Below are 22050 nucleotides of genomic sequence, written 5' to 3' on the forward strand. Positions count from 1 at the left end.
ACGCTTCCGCATTCACAGCGTCAGGACTGGAGCTGTAAGCAAGGCGAGCAGAGCGGTGATCTGGTGAGTCGCGTGGACTCCACACCGGGCACAACTTGGCCAGGGCTTGGGACTGAGTAAGTACCTCTTGTTCCTTATTATACACAGCCCTCTCTTGCTTGACCCGTTATTCAGCGCCTGTCAGTCCATTATCCCTCATCCCGGTGTCAACTCCATTCATCATTCATTATTGATTTTGCCCTGTTTGGCACACAATACACATGCTTTTAGAGCTATTACACGGTTTGTTGCTCTCCAGTTCTAGAACAATTAACAAAATAATATTCAAAGAACAAGCATTACAGGTGGATTTTGGAAACTAATAACCAAATGTCCTATTATATTTTACATTTGAGTGAAAACAAAAACAGGACTTGCGCTCATAAGTGATTTGTGATAGGAATAGTGATTAACACATAAAAAGGTAAGTATAAAATATACAATACAACCTTAATGGGTGAGGTTTTGTGCAGCTGGTCTGTGGGAATGGCTCAAACACCAAAGCTACATGGAAACAAAAAAGAACAGCGCAAAAAAACCATTGTGTAGTGTATTAAAAAATTATTTATAGTATAAAGGTGAGTATTGCACGTACATCAACAATAAGGGTTAATAGCATGACATGTTAGGGACATGTTACCAATCAGTAGGCACAGCAGGATACAGACACCGGTTGCAGGACGTTCACCCTCAGAATGCTGGTATAAGATTCCAGAGTAAACAGCTCAGCTTAGGGGAACCTTCCCACGCCGTCACAGGGCTCTCAGCAGTAATTTCCTAAGGGTTGATCGCCACGCTACTTCCGGGTTACTCCACGCCGGCGTGTGACGTCATCAGGCGGCGTCTCTAGGCCGGTCGCGTCTTTGATGCGTCACTGCCTCACACTCAGCAATCCAGCGGCACACAGAGTCCCAAACACGTCCCGTAGCAGAACAAATGTTCGAATAAAAACCGCAATGGGGATACAAATTAAAAGAATGAAGGAACGCGCCCTCTCCTACGCGTTTCGTACTTCCGTACTTCGTCATTGGATTCCCTGACGAAGTACGGAAGTACGAAACGCGTAGGAGAGGGCGCGTTCCTTCATTCTTTTAATTTGTATCCCCATTGCGGTTTTTATTCGAACATTTGTTCTGCTACGGGACGTGTTTGGGACTCTGTGTGCCGCTGGATTGCTGAGTGTGAGGCAGTGACGCATCAAAGACGCGACCGGCCTAGAGACGCCGCCTGATGACGTCACACGCCGGCGTGGAGTAACCCGGAAGTAGCGTGGCGATCAACCCTTAGGAAATTACTGCTGAGAGCCCTGTGACGGCGTGGGAAGGTTCCCCTAAGCTGAGCTGTTTACTCTGGAATCTTATACCAGCATTCTGAGGGTGAACGTCCTGCAACCGGTGTCTGTATCCTGCTGTGCCTACTGAGTGGTAACATGTCCCTAACATGTCATGCTATTAACCCTTATTGTTGATGTACGTGCAATACTCACCTTTATACTATAAATAATTTTTTAATACACTACACAATGGTTTTTTTGCGCTGTTCTTTTTTGTTTCCATATATTTTACATCTGAAGTCGAAATAAATTAGGATTTTTACAGATCTTGTAGTATCAAAAAGGTAAACAGCTTTAGGCTGCAGATACCTCCGAACTATTGTGACGGCCCATGTTTTAAATGTGCAGTTCTACAGAGGACCAAAGTTAAGTCATACCAAAGATATGAGAAAATAACAAGTATTTGTGAATGAAATGTCTTCTAACTTTTGTTAAGTAGGATTAATAATTTGAGTTATATCATGCAGGAGGAAGAAATAAAAAAAAACAAGCTTACAAATACAGTATGTCGTTTTAAACCATCACTAAAATATAACCATTATCACTGCAATTACTGCCAGTTGGTTCTACAGTAAGTCATAGCCCTTTGTTGACTAGATTAAAGCGCAAAATACACAGATTCTCAGAGCTTCTTGGGAATCTGTGTATTTTGTTGTGTGCCGCTGGTCTGAGTTGCTTATGGGAGGGTAGTGGCCCCTCCCCCCCAAGGTTTAAGCTTGCCCCACCAAACTTTCAAAGTTGGCAGGTCAGTTTCATTTTGCCAGGTTATGACAGATCCAATGTGATCATTCTTCCTGTAATTATACAGTTAAATAAGAATTTTAACCCAGGTGAGTGTTAGGACCTGCTTTCTGTCATGCCTTGTAAGTGGCAGCAGGCTTAAGACGCTTTGGCCAAAGGGATAAACTAAATGACCCTTTTTACAAGAGATATATAGGTATTGCACTGTGTATTTTTGTCACAATGGAAGTAGCTTTGGGCATTTTTGTTTTTTGTTGTATAGATTAAAGCGCTCATTGCCGGGAGAAATTGCAAGACTAATGTAAAAAGCTACTGCTATTTGGCAATTAAGGGGTAAAAGCCACAAAAGTTGAATTTTGCTTAAGAATACTGGTAGGCACCAGTTAAAGATCGAGTTCCATTTAAGACCAAAGTGAACTAATCCGAGTTTTTGACAAAAAAAATCAAAACAAAGACTATAGTGTTTTTGTTTTGTCAAAAACTCAGAGATATATATATATATATATATATATATATATATATATATATATATATATATATATATATATATAATATAATGTTGTGCAGTCTAATATTTAATCCTTAAAGAAAATTCTTAACCACTTTATTAATTACCTACACAATAATCAGATTTATGGACACTGGTTCCATGTTTATAGACCAATTAAGAAAGGTGACAAGTGATGGGTATGGTAAAGGTAAGAATGGCACATTTACACTATGAAAGCATATTTTGAAACCGCATGTAAAGAAGGGCGACCATGTATTATGGTTACTTCTCGATATTAGAAAGAACATGAAAAGCTAAGTTTAGGTATTATTTGAGTTAAGATTTATGTAAACTTATTCTACTTTCAGAAACAGATCACGCAAAATTCAACACTGATTTACATTTTTTGTCTTAGCCCATATTACTCGCTGGTTTGTTGTTAAAAGAAGCAAACCACCTACTATAAAAACACACACAGCCAGTGCCGAGAGGCTCAAGTCCTAGATACCAACCAATTTGTTGAGTGGGAGGGAGGCAGAAAGGTTCCAGCTGTCATTGATTTGGGGGGGTGAGGGGAGGGGGTAGAGCCCATCAAAGGCAAGTTGAGAACTGACTGATGTGGTTGGCCAGGCCCCTTCTCCACTGGAACTGTCTCAGCATGTGCGTGTGTGAAAAAAAATATATTCATTACACCTTTTAACATGCAACTTAAAGTATTGATTTAATTTTTCTGAAAACTAATGGAAGTGTTTTAAGTACCATGTAGAATTTGTTGTAAACTTAATATGTAATAGAATTAGATGCTGAAGCTTCACGAGATCTCAAGTCTGCACGGTTATCAGTACCTGTTCAGTACAAAAATAAAAAATAGTTCAGGTAAAGTAAAATCCCATAGACAAATGCTTATAAATATGCAAAAAAAACAGATTACTATACCCAATTGAACCTAAACATATGAATCATGACAAATTAATAGTCTAACCATTCAAAAAAAAATTATCAGGACAATTCCACACAGGTCATAGAGACAAAGTGCATTGCTTGCTTAACCAACAGTAGTTTTCTGTGTGGTTGTTACAATTTTAAATGATACTCACAATCAACTACCCGCAACACGTACCTGTACGTGGACCAAGTCTTGTATCATAAATCAGTAGGAAGTTGTATCCACTAAAATAAAGGTTTAGTCGTGCATTTACTATTACAATGTCAAATGACTAATTTTTATAATGGTGAAAAGGCGAACACACACACAAACACACACACACACACACACACACACGCGCGCCTTTCCAGGTTCAAAGTCTGTTCCAGTCTCTACCTTAACTGAACCTGCAACAGTTTGCAAGAAGGATCGGCAATTAAATGCTTTTCAGAAAATGTGTTATCGGGCAGTCGCACTTCGCACTAAAGTGATCTACTGGCTGTGATTTTTTATGGAGTTCAATTCTAGTTCATTGTTACTGCTAAAAAAATATATAATTAAAAAAAAAAAAAAAATCAAACAATTATATATTGTTTACGTTGTTTTTAATCTTTATCTAATGCTTCCGGAATCCCTGCTTACACAGAAAAATTGATACCGTCACACACTTTCGGCTTTCCTTGGGAATTAATCATAAGGCTATTATTAGCCAAACAGTTGAAGCTAAAGGACAGTAAGCAGCTGATAACATTAACTATTATGTTAAAAGTAAAATCATACTGCTTTTTCATGTAACAAAATGGAGATAATTTCACTTTAGAGGTGATTCAATATATATCTCATTAGTAATATCTTTTTTTTTGTCTGCTAAGTGGGGCTGCCCTTTCAAAGCGGGGGTATTCCAATGTAGAGTATGGATGATTTTTTTAAATTTGTTTGGAAATGTAGAAATGAATGCATCTTTAAATCACAAAAATTAAGTTTTTGCAAGAACAAATATGACAAATTTTAGACAGAAACGCCTCATTTAAGAATACACGTACCTTCATTTTCGCATATTACTGTAAGACATGCTTTGAACTGGCAACCTTAATTCAATAAAAACATCCATAAATTAAAAGCCTTTATCACAACTGTATTAGCCAATTTAGAACTCAATGCCCAACTGCAAGGAAGCTTTTGAGCAAATCCAACAGAAAGTACAATAGATGCTGCTTTTAGTGAACACTAGTTAGCAACTTGGAGCTACGTGAAATGCATGTTGCACTTTCTTCAAAAGGGGAAGTGATCAGGGCAGTGTTCATTTTAATAAAAGTATAATGTGGCCTTTAACAGGCGCCAGAGAAAATATTTTTATATCAATATTTCCCCAAAACTGGAAACAACTGAATGCTTTCAAAGGCTTGAAAAAATGAAATGAATAAAAAAACTAAAGTAAATAGAATTTAACAACTTTTTTCTTGAAAGCTAGTATGGATGAAGTAATGGTAAATTGTGCACAAAGAGAAATTTCATTTGGGGTGTAAACCGACTACTTATGGCTTTCAACAACAGCTGAAATTAGTAAGAAAAACTCAAATTAGGTTGAAGATGGCAGGATAGTGTAATTGTAACAATCCACACAGCAACAATGTTTAACCCACAAGAGTAACACCAGAATGCATGCAATTTTTGTAAGGTTTATATTTGTGCCAAATAAAAACAATACGTTGAAACAATGCAAAAAATTACTGAAAGACTGGATACGTTCTATATATATATATATATATATATATTAAAAAAAAAAAGGTTGCCTAAAAGCTAAATATGTACATGTACTGTAAACTACAGGAGGTACACAAAAAGGTTTGAGAAATCCTTTTTCTTCTGAGGTGTTTGGAGACACCTTCCAGCACGTCTCAGTAAATATGGCCACTCATGGTCAATTTAAGTGAATGGACTGTAAGGTAACTTCTGGCATAAAAGGTTTCTTATACCGTAACACGACTCCCCACAAATCTGACCCCTTATGGCCAATTCACTTGAATGGGGCCTTTCAGAATGGAAGTTCTTATAATATAGTAGATTTTTGTAAATATGGCCCCAAGTCTATCTTCAGAATGTACTGTTCTATATTGGTCAAGGAAATTCAAAACCAACCAAATACATTATTCTAAAACAGTTGACCTGAATTTAGTTGATAGGCCACAGTCATCACAAATAAAAAGAAAACAGCCGTCTCCCGACACCTTAAAAGAAATCAATAATCTCAATAATTTCTAGGATTCATTTTTGAATAGTTTTTGTAGCATGTGTGCGTTTATAAAATGAAGGGTATATTTTTTTTAAAGGGCACAGTTTTAATATGCATCACCATTCTTCAAATGTGTATTGACGTCGCATTTATACTCTTTAGAATGGTAGGGGTACATTATGTTGCTATATCTGTTTATTAGACACTCAAATTCCAAAGTGAATTTAGATTTAAACTCTAATGTGCATTTAACATGGGTTTTACATTACCAAGATGTATTATTTTGAATCAGCAGAAAATAAGGACTAAGTTCATGAGAACAGTACAATGCTGTGCAGGTTTCATAGTTCAACATGGGAGTTCAACATCCCACTTTACAAATTGTCTCACTGCTTCAAGAAATTAATAGAAACTACATATACATAGAGCACTTTTTTTTTTATTTTGATAGGTTTAGAAATATGGGGCTTTATTTTGTGTTGTAGTATTAGGAACATTTTCCACATATGGAAACATACCTTAAAGGCAACATTAAACCATACCAATCAACTCATAATATGTAGCAAGGTAATTTACTATATTTTGTGACAAACAAATTACCTTTTCTCTATACATTCTAATTCTGAATCATGTACATATCTTGTAAGCATCTTTCACGGATTTCAAACACTAATGTTGATACTTTTTAAAGGTGCAGTTCCATTTATGACCAGTTAATGGTGGTGATTGGTTCAATAGTAAGAAGCAGAGTAACACACATTGTTAATGATGCATTAACTACTATTCAAGCGAGTAGAAGTTATTACAAAGGTAACTGCATTACACAGCCTCTCACTATTATAACCAATAGATAAGTATAAGGTTGTAGCTGATACCAATCTTCTGTCCAACTAGCCAACAGCAAAATAATCAGCTTTATGGACTCAAGTGTCTAAGAACCAATTAAGAAAGGGAAAATAGAAAATCCACTCAACTCCAGGCTACAATTTGCACTGTTTTTGATGTTCACGCACATTGCCAGGTGAGACAGGTCTTATTTTTTTTTAAATTTGCATCAGCCATTTAGTTTCAACAAAAATATAATATGATCCTATGTGGGACTGCACTTTTAAGAGCAAGGTAATATGTACTGTATTGTAGGAACTAATGTAAATGGTGCAAGCTAGTGTTGTATGCATCTTTTGAACAATGTCCATACAAAGCAAGCAGACAGAGACAGACATACTTTACAACTGCAATCACAGGGAGTACCACAAATAATCAAAACTGGATGTCAAACACCATTTTATCTTCATAGAGGGCAATGACCAGCATGATGCCAAAACCAAAAAGTAGTCCTAAATTCTGCAAGATAAATTGCCCTACTGGGCAATGCCCATGTTCTTCATTTTCCCCATCTCCGTGCAGCATTTCTGGAAGCTGGAAATAGAAGTACAGTTATGTTTTATAAATTGATCACTGCAACATGGAAATCACTGCAGAAAAATACCATCATGAATTCCTTTCAATACATGTAGATTTTAAACTATAAGAGGGCTACAACAGAAATTTGCACTGCTCTCTGCTTCTTAAAGCTTGAAAACTTTAGTTGCTCAAAGTGATAGATTGCCCATATAATTAGTGATCGTAAAATAGGATTTAAAACTTATTTTAATTTACTAATTTCGTCATCCTTGTTCAGTGGTTGAAATTCAGTGTTGTGTATCCCACGGGATTTGTTCTTATGTTTTCTGGAAGTGGCTTTTAAGTCTCACCTCTACACCACACAGCTTCAGCATCTCAATTCCGAGCCTCAGCACAAATTAATAATCGGAAACAAAGTTTTTACTGACAAGCATAACAAAGCCATGAGTGCACTTGTTGGTCTTTCACAAGTGCTCTTCCTAAAGCTGGCAATGAAATTGGTAACAAGTTAAATATTTTTTCTCTGGCAAGTGGAACATCAAGAAATCCTTAGGTAGCCATGTCGACTGAATTTAATAGATGTACAGTATTTAGGGCTTCTAGACATGGTGTATGTAATAAAGCAGCATCCAAGTAGCACTTTCGTGGTATAATATGCAAAGCAGCTGCTCAATCAATCACTTTCATTAAAATAAACGCTTACACTGCAAGAACAAAATCATTCTGCGCAACTACAGTATATATTTCTAAACTTTAAATGACAATTTTCTACAACAAAAATGTATTTAATTTCAATAACTATGCAGCACAATAGTGTACTTGAGATTTTCAAGACCTTTATTACTAAAACAGATTGCTTGTACAGACTCGATACCCATGTGTCCAAGCAAAGCAAGTTGTTACTTTTAGCCTGGAATTCATTACATATTTCTAAATCTGATATAAGGAAAGGAACAAATGCTGCTACATTGCTGCAATGTATTGTAGGCAAGCAGAAATAATTTGGGTTGTTCCAAACTTTCCACTTAATAGCATAAAACTTTGAACAGTGTAAATTTATTCAAGAGCAGATTAAAATAGATTTTTTCTTTTTAAACAAAGCTGTAATTGGATTAGATAAAGGAATACAGTTAAATAAAACCAGTAAATCCATGATAACTAATTTATTTGGTTGCTTTTATACGTAGGCCAACGTCTAGTATTCACAATTTTATAAGCAAGCTGGTGCTATAAAGTGGTTGTCATTTAAACGAAAGAAACAAAAACCCATAACCTCGACATACTTGTTTTGCTATATTTTCTTTATTACCAATTATGGCATCATATTTAAGGTACAGTACAAAGAACAGAAAAACAAATGACAATAACAATCTAATCCCTTTCAAAAGAAGTCTGTCTCGGCCTAAAATTGTCAATACTGACAATTATCCTCCAGACTTATTTTGCGGAAGACTGAAAAAGGCTCCAAGCATTTGTTTGCTATACTGTAGGAATATTAAAAATGTTACAATATTTGAATTCTTGTCCAATATGTTTTCTTAAAGCAGCAGCCTGCACTAATCAATTTTTTCCCACATTTTGCTTACTTTAATAGCTGTCTTTATTTTTTTAAATCTGACACTTTGTTTAAGAGATGAGCGTTTCAAATATTAAGTGGTCGGGAGGTTAAAATGAAGCTCTCCCATGAGCCCACTGGAATCTAAAGGTTACTATGGGTTACCTCATAAGCCAGAGGTAAAAAAAAAAAGATTTACTAGTGTTGTTAAAAAAACAAACATCTTTAAACAAAGAGCAGGACGTGCTTTGGGGGGAAAATTACGAATATTATTGTAGTTAAACTTAGTATATTCTACAAGACAATACACGTACCACTGTACATAGTGTAGAGTTTTGAAGAAACAATGAGAACCTGCCCTAAAGAACTTACAATTTAATTGGTACAAGTGTAACTTCACCAAAGAAATCTGACATGGCTTTAAACTGGATTCGTCCACTTTTTGTTACCACTAAACTACTCCTTCATTAATACTCTGATGTGCCTATGGGATAATGTTTCTTATGTTATTAATCTCCATTTCCTAAAACAAATAAAAGGGTTTTAAATAAATCTTACCATGTCTACTAGTGCCACATACAGAAACATGCCAGCTGTGATGGCAAAAATCCACAGGGTGATATCATTGGCATATTGTCCAACTGCTGTGCCGATCAACATGCCTACGTAAGCCATCATTGCAGACAGGAGGTTATACACAATTGCTTGATTCACAGTCATGCCAGCCTTGAGAAGGACTGCAAAATCTCCTAAAACAATGAAAACAAAAAAAGCCATAAACACACTGATTCATTAAAGGGTCCATCTGATGTATCAAGTAAATAAAAGGTACGGGGGTGGGACAGGGCGGGGTGAGAGGGAAGAGGAGAGATGGGGGGCGAGTGACGAATTCTGGGTTTGCCCAAACGAAAAAAGGTTGAAAATCACTGCCGTAGATAAATGGTTTCTGCAGCAGTCATCTCACAAAATAGATTAAGTACATTGTAAAAACCTTCCAAAGCATTTACCATAAATACAAACATTTAAAAGGATTTCAAAATACTCACCTCTACTAAGTGACTTCTATGCAATGCAGTGAAGGGGTTACATTTATTAAACACTATAGGTCAACTCGCTTCACAGTTTGTCCCACGTATAACACGCTCTCTGTCCCATGTATAACACGCTCTCTGCAAGAATCATCTTTCCCATTGTCATCACCTTTGATTGATATTTAACATTTTCGCATGCAGATGTCCTCTTTCAAGACAGATGGTATTGCATGTACATCAATAGAAATATCTGTCAAATTAGCGGTAAGAAGCAGTACACATGCGTATCGATCGGTTTACACCTTTCCTTGTTGGGAGAAATACAATATGAAGAGCCTGATTGAAAGCAGTTGTGTCATGCTGGAACAGAATGAAGTATTCAGCGGAGTGGGACTTTAAATGTCTTATTCTGTTTGCAAGAAAAGTTTCTTTATATATTATACATATATACACACTGATGTTTGGGAACACAAACTTGACATTAACTTTTTTCAGTGCTGGTGGTCCAGCAGCACGCAGTGCCACTGGACCGCTAGCATTTATAAAATGAATGAGATTGCTTCAGTAGAGATCACATGACTGCCACCAGTCATTGGAGTGATCTGCCTGACCAGTCCTGGAAAAGAAGCATTCCTCCATGACGTACCTGGTAATGAAAAAGTTAAAGCAGCAAATCTCTGAATTCTTTTTTCCCCCCTTCTTCCATTTCTATTTATTTTTGGATAACCTTGCGTTTCTTAGCTCAGGTTACCGCCTTATCCCCGAGACATTGACCTTTTTTTGGGGCCAGTGTATGGAGTCCATTTTTAGGAAGTCAAACTGGCTGCCAAACCTTCTTTATGCCTACATTTCATCATTATTAAACCTTTATATGACTTGGATCATGCTGCATAAAACCTGCACGTATTTAACTCATTTAATTTAAATTGGGTTTTAGTTACATAATCTGGTCAAAGAATGAGAAGCTTGCCCGGGGAGGAAGGAGGTTTCGCTGCTTTAAGTAACTTGGCTATTGTGTCGACTTTTGAACATACTTTTTTTTGTTGACTTGTACAACACTTGTGTTATCTGTAGCTATTCCCAAGATGTGTGCTTTTCAAGAGACCTGAACAAACCAGGATGTTTAGTAGCTTTAGTTCTACCCTTGATTTCTGTCCTCCCTCACCCTTATCCTGTTCCCTTTCCAGGTTAGTTATTGGATAGTGAAAGGATACGCATACAGGTAGTCCTCGCTATCCAACTTTTCACTTTACAACTAATGGCATATCCAAAGCAACCCTATGGGCCGGTGAGGCATACTGTATCCATGAATTAAAAATCCTCTCTCCAAATGGCCTGAACATAGACTTCGAATTGGGGGCTTTTTTGCACAAATAAATTTTAGTGTATTTGTACCAGTATAATTTACTGTGGGCCCATTTTCCTATGTCTATGTTTAGTTCTGGCATTTAGATTATCTTTTTTGTTTATTGTTCATTGTAGTATTGTATGCATCTGTGTTTTCTGTTTGTAAGGCTGTATTATGGTGCTAGAAGTGATTGACAAGCACGTTAATCAATCTGGGTGATTGCGGTGGGTGTGAGGGGCGGATCTATTAGGCCAATCAGAGTAACCGCAATGAAATAAGAGTAACCAAGCAGTAGCACCATTCATATCCCCATAGGAAGTGACGCACAAGCGCACGAAACGCGTAGGGTCAAAGTTCAAAGCTATACTCAACGGGACTGACGTGAGCAGCGCGACAGGCTTGTATCGCACCACCAAGCAGGAAGAGGTGTCTACCGCAAGGTCCGCCCCCCAGTGTCGGAGCATCCGTCCTAGGCACGCGGGACAAACACTCCAGTGTACCGGAAGACAAGCTGACACCTCCCTGCAGTTGAATACTTGTGCCTGTATACGTCATCCATCTTGTGAGTAGGGTCCTGGTTTTAACCCACCGGACCAGCGATCTCACTGTCACCCGCACTTTAGGAGTTTTATTGTTTTTTATTGCATTAAATTAGCTTATTTATATTTTCAGCCTTGCCATCTTCTGTCATATCTGTCAGTGTTTTATGTGGTTTTGTCTGTCTTGTTAGTCATCCGTCAGTATCTATTGTATGTAGTGTCAGTTTTATGTGATTTTGCCAGCATTATTGCACTATGATTTTTTGCTGTGTTTGATCCACATATCACGGAATGCACGGCCGTATCATCACTCAACCACTTGGAAGCACAGGATTAGAAGAGTTCTGGACACTTCTCACCATAATTGGACTTTAAAGATTCACATATATAGAAGGCGCCGGTTTTTCCTTTTTTGTTAGCACGCCATTATAGACGAAGTCGAAAATGCTGCAGCGCCGCGGGCTAGAATGGGTAGAGATGTAAAAGTCCCTACATTAAAAAGCCTACAAAAAGTGGATAGTACATTCAAGTTTGACAATGGATACATGAATTAATTAAAAAACAATGTTTTCTTCCCCTATTTTAAAGGCACATTTTCTGTTACATTCGCCTTTCATTTGATCTAAATCTGACTTTTTCTACTAGTTTTAACTTATTGAACAGATCACTGTCATTAGTTCACTTTGGTTTTATGCAGGAATGGATTTAACCATCCATAAAACATTTGTGCTCTTTAAAAAAAAAAAAAAAAATTGCAGAAGAACTATTTAAAGGATGTTTAAATCCACGTTTAACTAGAAAAAAAACTACAATACAAATAAAATTGTAGTGGTGCAGATATATCAACATACGTAATAAAAAAAAGTGCCTGCATAGCCATTGTATACTATGGAAACACTGATATTCTGAGTTACACTTGGAGCTTATTGTTTTATTAATAGGAACAATTACACCGTACCATCTGCTACTACTAGGGAATATTGCTCAGAAACCCCAAGTTCACATTGCACTTGGAACCAGCTGAAAAACAGATCACTTAATGTAGTTCCACTTCCTACTCAAGTGACATTTCAGTGATACGTTTAATGTGTTAAACCTTAGCAATTGATACCTTGTAATAAAAATCAAAAACCCATAACAATTTCTAAATCATGTAGTTTGTACAAATTGTAAACTGAAAAATGGGCTATCGTAGCTATTCCTTGTGTGAGGTCACTGGGTATTGGGCATTGCAAAGGTAAAGTGTCCACCCCTTCTCACTGACCCTGTGACATACAGGGTGATCAAAGGGTAGAGGGGAAACACATCACTGACAAGCACTTATTTAGAGTCCTTGATCAAAAGAAAAAAAAAACATCCTTAATTTCCACACAAATTAAAACATCCACATTTTTGTCTAACTCGTAACCTTTCTAAGGAAGCCAATTTGTCTTATTTACAATTTTATATGAGCTCATTGGAACTGCCCTTTAACACAAATTCACTACTGATTGACTACACTGCAGAACCAGTGTATTACAGTAATTTGAAGGCAACCTATTTAGTATAATAATACATTTTCCACTACTACCAGCATCTTTTTCAGTGGCATTACCAATCACAGAGCAAAAGTGGTATTGAGCCTTGCAGGGAAGCCTGCTGAAAAAGTTGAGGTAATCCATTTGCTCTATAGGATGTATTTAAAGTTTGTAAATTATTTTATAACCAAATGAGAAACCATGCATTCAAATCAACAATAGGAATATAATGGTTCATTCCGTTTTAGATTAATCTTAATTATGGCTGAGATTAGTTTCTATCCATTTAGTGTTAAAAATGCCAGCACATAACTATTTGGCTTTTGTGGAGTATTCAAATTTCAATCAATTGTCTGGTGATGCTAATAGATATCCCATTCTTCTCTGCTGCAAACTATACTGGGGAAGGTTAATACTCTGAATTAAACAGCAGGATAAGCGAAAACAAATGCTGCAATTTAGTGCTTCATATGGTGTAGGTCCCCAACAACGACTAACGAACATCCTTCCTGCTGGTAAAAGGTCATTGCTACAATAAAAAAAAGGCATTATTGCAGCTGCTGCTAGACCGATTTGTTCTTCTCGGTTTTCAATGGTGAGTAATCTGTTGTAAAAAATTATGAAAAAACGCATAAAACTATATCGATTTGAGTCTTATTTTGCAGAGAATTACTGCAAGTCTCCTGTATGCGTAGTTATTAAATAATGAAATGTACTGTTGACAAACACTGCTCAACGCTTTTGGAAAAACATGAGTTGAAGGCCGTCTTTTGTGCTTAGTCCCATTTCCAAGTGACAAAGGCGCTTCAGCACTGAATCCATTAGATGTATATATTCATAACACAGGACTGGATAAAGATATAGATAACTGCTTCAAGATAGTAAAGTCCCCAGATAGGCCAAAATACCCTGAAGGGTAAGGTGTGAGGCTAAAAAAACCCCATCAAACCCTCATTGGGATGGTCCCTGGACTCACATTGAGCAATCATGAATAAGAAAGTACTCACAGAAATCTCTTAATCCTGAAGTCCTGGTAGGTGTGCAGCCTGGAGTGGAGAGGTAAACATTAAGAACAAGATGATTCTGGCGCAGCAGCCAAAGAGTGGGTCCCAAACAATGGATGTTAAAAATAATTCTTTATTAATCCATCTAAAAAAGTGCCTCCACTTTTTTAGATGGATTAATAAAGAATTATTTTTAACATCCATGGTTTGGGACCCACTCTTTGGCTGCTGCGCCAGAATCATCTTGTTCTTCACGTCTTTTGTGCTTATGCTACTATATATTACATCTATCTACACAATGATCAAGACCAATTGATCAATGATCAAGAAAATGCTCACATAAAGGGAATAAAAAAAAGAGCTTGGTTGGGAACACACTTCTGATCTGCAAAAAACTTACGACAAAGATGAAAGAAAAAACACAATAGTGTAAGAGAGTCAAATGTATTGTAGTAAAGAAGTGCAAAATCACAAACAAACGGTATAAAGGAGCCTTAAGGTATGGTAACCTAAGAAGGATATCACGGTATGCTCCTTCCAGTTTCAGGTGCTGTCATATATTCCTCTGATATAATTCCCGAATCAGTTCTGGCTGTGATAGCTGTAGCAGCTAATGCCAATAAGGATCATAGCAAGGATTTCAGCTGTATAGCGGTGTCGACGGACTCTCCTGCTTGTCCATGCAGAGGGACGCTAGGAGCTTTGATCTGGTACTAATACGGCCTGACGTAACTCGTCAGTGACGGAACTAGGGACCATGATGATTTCTGAGTTTCAGTAGCAGAGGCAGAGAGCAGCTGCACACACTGAGGACACACCGTGGAATAACACTGTGCAAAAAATAGTGGGCATGGCTAAATGTTAACAAAAAACAAAGAAGCCCACATCCAATATCACAAAAATATACCGTGAAATATCTATATAGCTCTTGAAAAGGGTCATTCAGTTAAACCCTTTGGCCAAAACGTCATAAGCCTACTAGTCACATCAAGGCATGACCATTAGCAGGTCCTAACACGAACTGATTAAAATTCTTATTTACCTCTATAATTAGAGGAAGAATGATCGCATTGGATCTGTCACAACCAGCTGCATGAAAGACCTGATCACTTGGAAACTGGGGATGGGGCAAACTTAAACCCTGGGAGGGAAGGGCCACTGACCTCCAGAACAGCTGAGACCACCTGGACAAAGTTAATAAACACACAGATACCCTGTGTATATTTATTCTCAAAAGCAAATCATTAAAAAGCACACTCACAAGTGTAGCATAAATGTAAGCATTCAGAGTCAGTACATCTGTAGTGAGATGATACTCATCTGGAACATCTCCTGCAGCATCAGGAAACTCCGCATCAGGTCTCATCAGGTCTCAGAGGGTGGTAAAGAAACAAATGTAGCAGTCCTTGAGCCTCCACAATCAAGGTAGGGCAATGAGATGAAATTGCAACTGTGTTGCTATAAAGTGTCCTTAGTAAACTACTACCACGTTGATTTGGTTTAAGACTACTTAGCTTTAAAGTAGACATCTGATATCTCCAATTATATACAGGACGACTACCAACCACTTTGAGTGAGATTATTTACTATTATAAATTATTTACCTCATCCGTATTTCACTATCCTAGTGGTATCAGCATTTTAGTTATTTTAGACTATTATTGTACTACATTATTTTGATGCGCCGTTGTTCTTGATCTAATAAAGTTTTATTATTTTTGCCAATTATTGGCTTTTATTGGTAATTGTCCTTCCACAGTGCTGGGAGCGGTTACTTTATGTATCTCAAGTAGCCAATTAGACTATTTGGTCTGGGAGTATTTTACCCCTTTATATGAGAATGGCCCTGTGAGTGCAGTGAATAGGGATGTTTGGGGAATCCTGTGATTTCCTTTTTATGCTTTTGTTTAAAGTTAAAGTGCTTTTCCACTTTCCATGTTCCCTTTACCCCAGACTTATGAAACTTTGTGTGTGTAAGTTTTAGGTGAGATATTTGAATATAATACAATTATTTTGTTTGCAGGAGTTCGGGGGCCGGAGCTACCGGTAGTACATTAATTCTACCCGGCGAGCAGGCATGATTTGCCGGTACGCGGGTGGAATTACACTGGGGCTGCCCAGTGTCCCCCAGACTCCTGGTTTTCGAGCCCCGATATCTCAGTCCTATTTCCCTTACAGTCATGAATCTCCCCAAAGTCCGCGATGTACTAAAATATATTTTGTGTTTCATACATTAATTAAAAGGCTCTATGTAGTCAGCCAGGGCATCTACTTAAGATGCCAGCAAGTGTGCATAGAGTCTGTAGTTCAAAGAGGAGACAGGATGTTGAGAGGTGTCAGGGTGCTAAGTGGCCGGGGCAGAGCGGAGTACTGAGTCTGGAGAACAGAGACCCCCTGTGGGGAGGACCCTCTGGTTTGCCAGACTCAGTGGAGCCTGCCCAGTAGGTGGCAATGGGTTGACATGGGGAAGCAGCAGAATGTCAGCCCGTTTGCCATGAGGCATCCCGAGCTGGCTTGGCACGCCTCCACCTCCGACATCAGCCAAGAGATGAGCCCCTTTTTCTATTGGCTAGTGGGATAGGGTTCTCACCCTCTGATTGGTCGCTCCTCCTACCTCTATGCTAAGGATAGCTTAGCGGAGTGTATTTAAGGAGATGGCCGAGGCAGAGAACAAAACCATCCAGTGACTTGTGTAGATGAAGCTAAGGCGAGCTTTTCAAAGTTGCTCTGTTGCAAATAGCAGAGCAACCCGATTTTTTTTGAAGCTAGGAAAGTCTGCCTCGCAAAGACTAAGTCCCGTCTTTTGTGGCCAAGTTCTACAAATCGAACATAGCAGTCACCGTTTGATGGACCCTCTTAATGGAAGGGGGAGAAGAGGAAACCCTCATTCAGTCCCCTCCGATGCTATGTCTGGAGCCAGCATATCCACTTAGTCTCACATTGGAGACCATGTTTGTCCCAGTCCCCTTTTCTGTTGCCCAGGCTGGGTGGTCTATCCCTGTGAAGCCGAGTACTTTGGTGTTGCCCTAATGTGCTTCCTTCACATGCCTTGCCACCAGGGTCTCCAGCTTGTTCCTTACGGCTCCTGCATGTTCCAGTATCCTTCTCTTAAATCCACGTCTCGTTTTGCCAACATATTTCTTACTGCATTTACATGTAATAAGGTATATGATTCCTATAGTTTGACAGTTGATAAATTGCTCAATACTGCTATTGTTTGCTGTTCCAATTGTCGAAGAATTTGCTGGGTAATAGGAGGGAGCGAGTTTTCCATATCCCGCATCTATATGACCCTTTGGGTTTTTCTGGAAGCCATGTCAGTGTTTTTAAGCTTGTGAGAGGACTCTGGACTAGGAAATCTTTAAGGTTACATGCCCTCCTGCTCACTAATGTGGGTCGTGGTTTCAACACGTCCTGGAGGTCGTTATCATTAAACAGTATGTGCCAGTGTTTGATGATTATGCCATTTATCTTATCCCACCGATTATTAAATGTTCGTATGAACCTGATGGTTTTAGGTTCATTGGCTGGTGGTTTCTTTGATGCCAGGAGTTGGCACCTATCGGAGTATTTGGCACGTTTCTTGATACATGATTTTGAATAACCTTTTCCTAGAAACCTGGAAGTCATGTATTTTGCTTGTTGCTCATACTCAATATGAGTTGAACAATTCCTACGAATACAGGAATTGACCGACTGGGATGTTTTTCACAAGATGCTCAGGATGTGTGTTCGCTCTCAGCAAACTATTCATGGATGTCTCCTTACGAAAAATCGTAGTGTTCAGGCTACCGTCCATTGTATTAGAAATAGTCAAGTCGAGAAAGTTTAGAGACTTCTTGCTAAACTCATATGTGAGTTTTAAATTATGGTTATTGATGTTGAGTGTTGATAAACTCTAAGTAAATCTATAGAGAAAAGAAAGAATTGCCGGCGCCAAATCAGTCCTTTCAATAATAATAAATCCGAATAAAGACCAAACCGTCTCTTGCAAAGTCCCAAAAGTGTCCTTGAGCAAACAGGCAGTGAAGGGGTCAACGAACGGCTCACACCAAATGATAGTGCAATATGTAAAAAAGAGAAGAAAACAAACAGATAATGGATAATTATTCTGTTTTTAGAGCTGTCTGTTTGGTTGTGGAGGATATTGGCAGCAGTTGTGTAGGCTGTGGGGGGAAAGGAGAGGAAGAGGAGCAGCGATTTCAGTAACACCGCAGCGTGTGACGTCACATCCACCAGGAAGTTCCGGTTTTCGTGCGACTCAACATCCATCCCCCACATGAGGCAATCCCTAAAGGAGCTCCAGTTATCATCAGAGAGGAGCACCTGAGCGATCTTCAGCTTTACGGTTTTTACCATCCACTGTCCTGTAAGTAGGGTTTTAATTTTACCCCTCTGGACTTAAGTGCTGTATCCTCCGGAACCCAGTATTTCAATGTTAATAAATAGCTTTTTGTTAGGATTATAGTCTTGCTAGTGTCTGTCTGTCATTGTGTGTTATGTTTGTCATGTGTGAGTTTTTAATGTTTTAATGTCAACTTTTTTGGCGTACTGCACCATTATCTGTTTGTTTTCTTCTCTTTTTTACATATTGCACTATCATTTGGTGTGAGCCGTTCGTTGACCCCTTCACTGTCTGTTTGCTCAAGGACACTTTTGGGACTTTGCAAGAGACGGTTTGGTCTTTATTCGGATTTATTATTATTTAAAGGACTGATTTGGCGCCGGCAATTCTTTCTTTTCTCTGTGGTTCATTTTCTGGCTGTACAGTCAGTTTTTGCCAGACTGCCTGCAATATTTATTTCAAGTATTGTCATTATTTATATTTTTTTAGCGCTGTTTTGCACCGTCTTTTTGTCGTTAAGTAAATCTATAGTGCCTTTCCAAGTACAAGCACATTTCATGTACCGGATCCAAAGTTCCACATGTGATGTGAAATGTTCCATTTGTTCCCCAAATACCGTAACTGCCTCCCACCAGCCGAGATATAAGTCAGCATAGGTGGGAGTGCACGTTGTCTCCATGGCTGTACCCTGAATCTGATAGTACAGTCTGTTGAAAAGAAAGTAGTTATGTTTGAGTACATAATTTCATAGTGAGTTCATTATGTTTGGCCAGGTGTGTGCCTGTGGTTTTGAGGAAAACGATGGACTGCTGACATGCCTGTCTCATGTGGAATACTGATGTAGAGGCCTTCTACATATAAACCAGCCAGGAAAACATAATTGTCTATAGTGATGCCTTCCAGACGTCTCAAAACATCTCTAGTATCTAGAAGGTGAGTGTAGTGCTGTCACGAATGGCCTTATTAACTTATCAACATATACTTGCATTTTGTGTAATACTGTCGATGCCTGATACTATGGGACGCCATGGTGGTGGTTTTGTTTTTGTGTATTTTTGGCAAACTATAAAATGTTGTTATTTGTGGTGTGGAGCCCAGTATGAAATTATATTCTCTGTGTCAGTACCTTAGAGTTAAGACCTGTGTCAGTACCTTCTTAAGACCTTCTCTGAGAATGACCAGAAGTTATTTTCTATATTCAATGGTAGGGTCTGAATCCAATAGCCTGTAACGTGCTGTCTGCTAAAAGCCTAAGATTTTCTGTAATGTAATCATCACGATTTAGCATCACTATATTTCCTCCTTTATCTGAAAGTTTTATTATAATGGACGTGTCTGCCTCTAGATTTTTGAGTGCCTGAGTTTAGTTTGCTAGTTTCACGTGAAATTGTGATGTTTTCTAGGTCCCTGGATACTAGATTGACGAACGTTTCTACATTGGCGCAGACTTCAAACAGTGGTGTGAAATGTGACTTTGGTCTAAGGTCTGTGAATGGTGCTTCGCCCGGATTTCTCTAATTTTCGGAGAAGAAAGAGATACACTCCTCTAGAAAGCACAGTTCCTGTTAGTCCATATCACTGTAAGGTGTGTCTCTGAGTGCCAAGTTGTTTTTTAACGTAATATTTGTGCAACAGTAGTTTACGTGCGAATAAATGTGTCTTTGATCCATTCAAAGCAATTAAACCCAGCTGTTGGAGAGAATGACAACCCCTTTTCCAGAACACTCAAGTGCATTTTATTGATTGCTAAGTGAGAAAGGTTTATCACTTGTGGATTCGTAAATGCAGGGTCTGGGGTGGCATCAGTTAATAACCCGTGTCCCCTTCTCCCACTGGGATTGTAAGCCCATTTGCCTTCATCTCTCAGATTTACCTCCTCCCCTCCTGGTCGTCTTCTCCCTCTTATAGGTTTCCTGTCCTGTTGGGTCTAAAAACAAGAGGATGATGACGCCGAGGATGTGGGAGGGTGCTGATGTCTATTGCTGTTGGTGGCTATTTGTTCACTCTCCCCCCTGCTCTCTCCCATTCAGTGGATGAGTCTAGATGTCGAGGTTGGATACGAGTTTTATGAAAGCAGAATTTAAATATCTTTCCCCTTTCCCTCGCTGAAATCTTTGGAATCGAGACAGAATTTCTTCTGTTTGATTATTTCGATTTCAGCGATGAATCGTTCTATATTGTTTTTGAATTTAGTCTCAAGTATGGTAAATTCTTCAAGCAAATTCCATTTTGCAACTTCCTGAGTAATGTATCAAGCTCCAGATTATTTTATTCAGCTTTTTACTCTCATGATCAATGAGTAGTTTCATTAAGGCACTCGAGCATGAGAATAATGTGTATTCCCACGCTCCAAAAAAACTCTGAATCCTCAATTTGATGGGAGGGTGGAGGGTGACTGGTGAACTCTCAGCCCACGAGGAACCAGACTTAGTTTAAGGTAATGCTCTAGGCTACTTATTTCCCACCAGGTTTTAGAATCTTTCCTATATGTCTGATCAAGTTTCAAGAAAAATCTCTAATATCCTAGGGAGCCGATAGATCAGGGTTGTGGTTAAAGGAGAAAACACTCTCCGCTTCGCTAATCCAAGAAATTGGGTCAGGTTTTTTGTCCACTTTCCTTTGATCATATCATTCACCACTTCGTGGACCAAGAAGGTTCTTGCCTTCCTATGCAGGATCCTGAATAGGCGAGCTCTAGATTCCGAAGGGGAAGGCTCATCCTCGATCTGCAAGATTTCTCTTACTGCCTTGAGAAGTGGGTCTATAAACTCTAGATCAAAAGTAGACAATTACAGTTGTAAGCCTGGAGTACTGACATAATATGAATATAGGCAATTATAGCCATCTCTTTTATAAAACAAAAATCACAAGAGTGCCACTCATCTCCCTGGGGCTTACTATGGGATTTTAATAACAGCATTTTTTGAAGAGCTTGTATCCATGATGTATCCTGCCTAGGTCCTGATAGGCTTGCAGTCTTTTAGCACAGAGGTCCCCAACTCCAGTCCTCAAGGACTACTAACAGTGCAGTTTTTACAGATACCTCTGCTAGAGCACAGGTGGTTCAGTCAAAATGATTGGGCCACCTGTGCTAATGAGAGGCTATCCTTAAATCCTGCACTGTTAGCGGTCCTTGAGGACTGGAGTTAGGGAACTCTGGTTTAGCAGTACCAATATAGTTAGTTAAGTAGGCTTGCAGAAGTTACACCCTACTTTAGCAGGCTTTCAGCATGTGTGATGTCCTCCGCGCGTCTTAATCCTTCTGCAGAGTAGAAGGGCAGCAATAGTGTGTGCCTGCTAGGCACTTAAATCCACCGCTTTTATTTATTTTTGTAACTTTCCGTGATGTATTACCCCTGCTACCCCATGCACGAGCGCTGAAGCAGCTTCAGCAGCTGCGAGCCCCAGCGGCTATTATGCAGCATGGCCTTCTGACGGCCCCCAGAACAGCAAACTCCTTCGTTTGCGGATGTCCGGGCTTCAGCAGCAGATGCAGACAACTCCCGTGGATCAACTACTAACGTAGTCGGGTAAGCCCCTTTTCTA

At 38.8% G+C, this 22050-nt stretch overlaps 1 protein-coding gene across 3 annotated transcripts in view; it reads right to left on the reverse strand.

The window, feature by feature from the left end:
* Positions 1-6180: 6180 nt before the first annotated feature.
* Positions 6181-22050, reverse strand: part of SLC39A10 (solute carrier family 39 member 10) — an 84854-nt gene continuing 68984 nt past the window's right edge. For all 3 annotated transcript variants that reach the window (XM_075608337.1, XM_075608336.1, XM_075608338.1), the window contains exons 9-10: positions 9279-9469; positions 6181-7180 (exon numbers count right to left, since the gene is read on the reverse strand). In XM_075608337.1, coding sequence (XP_075464452.1) covers positions 7022-7180; positions 9279-9469 — 350 coding nt within the window. In that variant the 3' untranslated portion in view covers positions 6181-7021. The remainder of the gene's footprint in view (positions 7181-9278; positions 9470-22050) is intronic.

This window comes from Ascaphus truei, chromosome 7, assembly GCF_040206685.1.
Source record: "Ascaphus truei isolate aAscTru1 chromosome 7, aAscTru1.hap1, whole genome shotgun sequence".
NCBI lineage: Eukaryota > Metazoa > Chordata > Amphibia > Anura > Ascaphidae > Ascaphus > Ascaphus truei.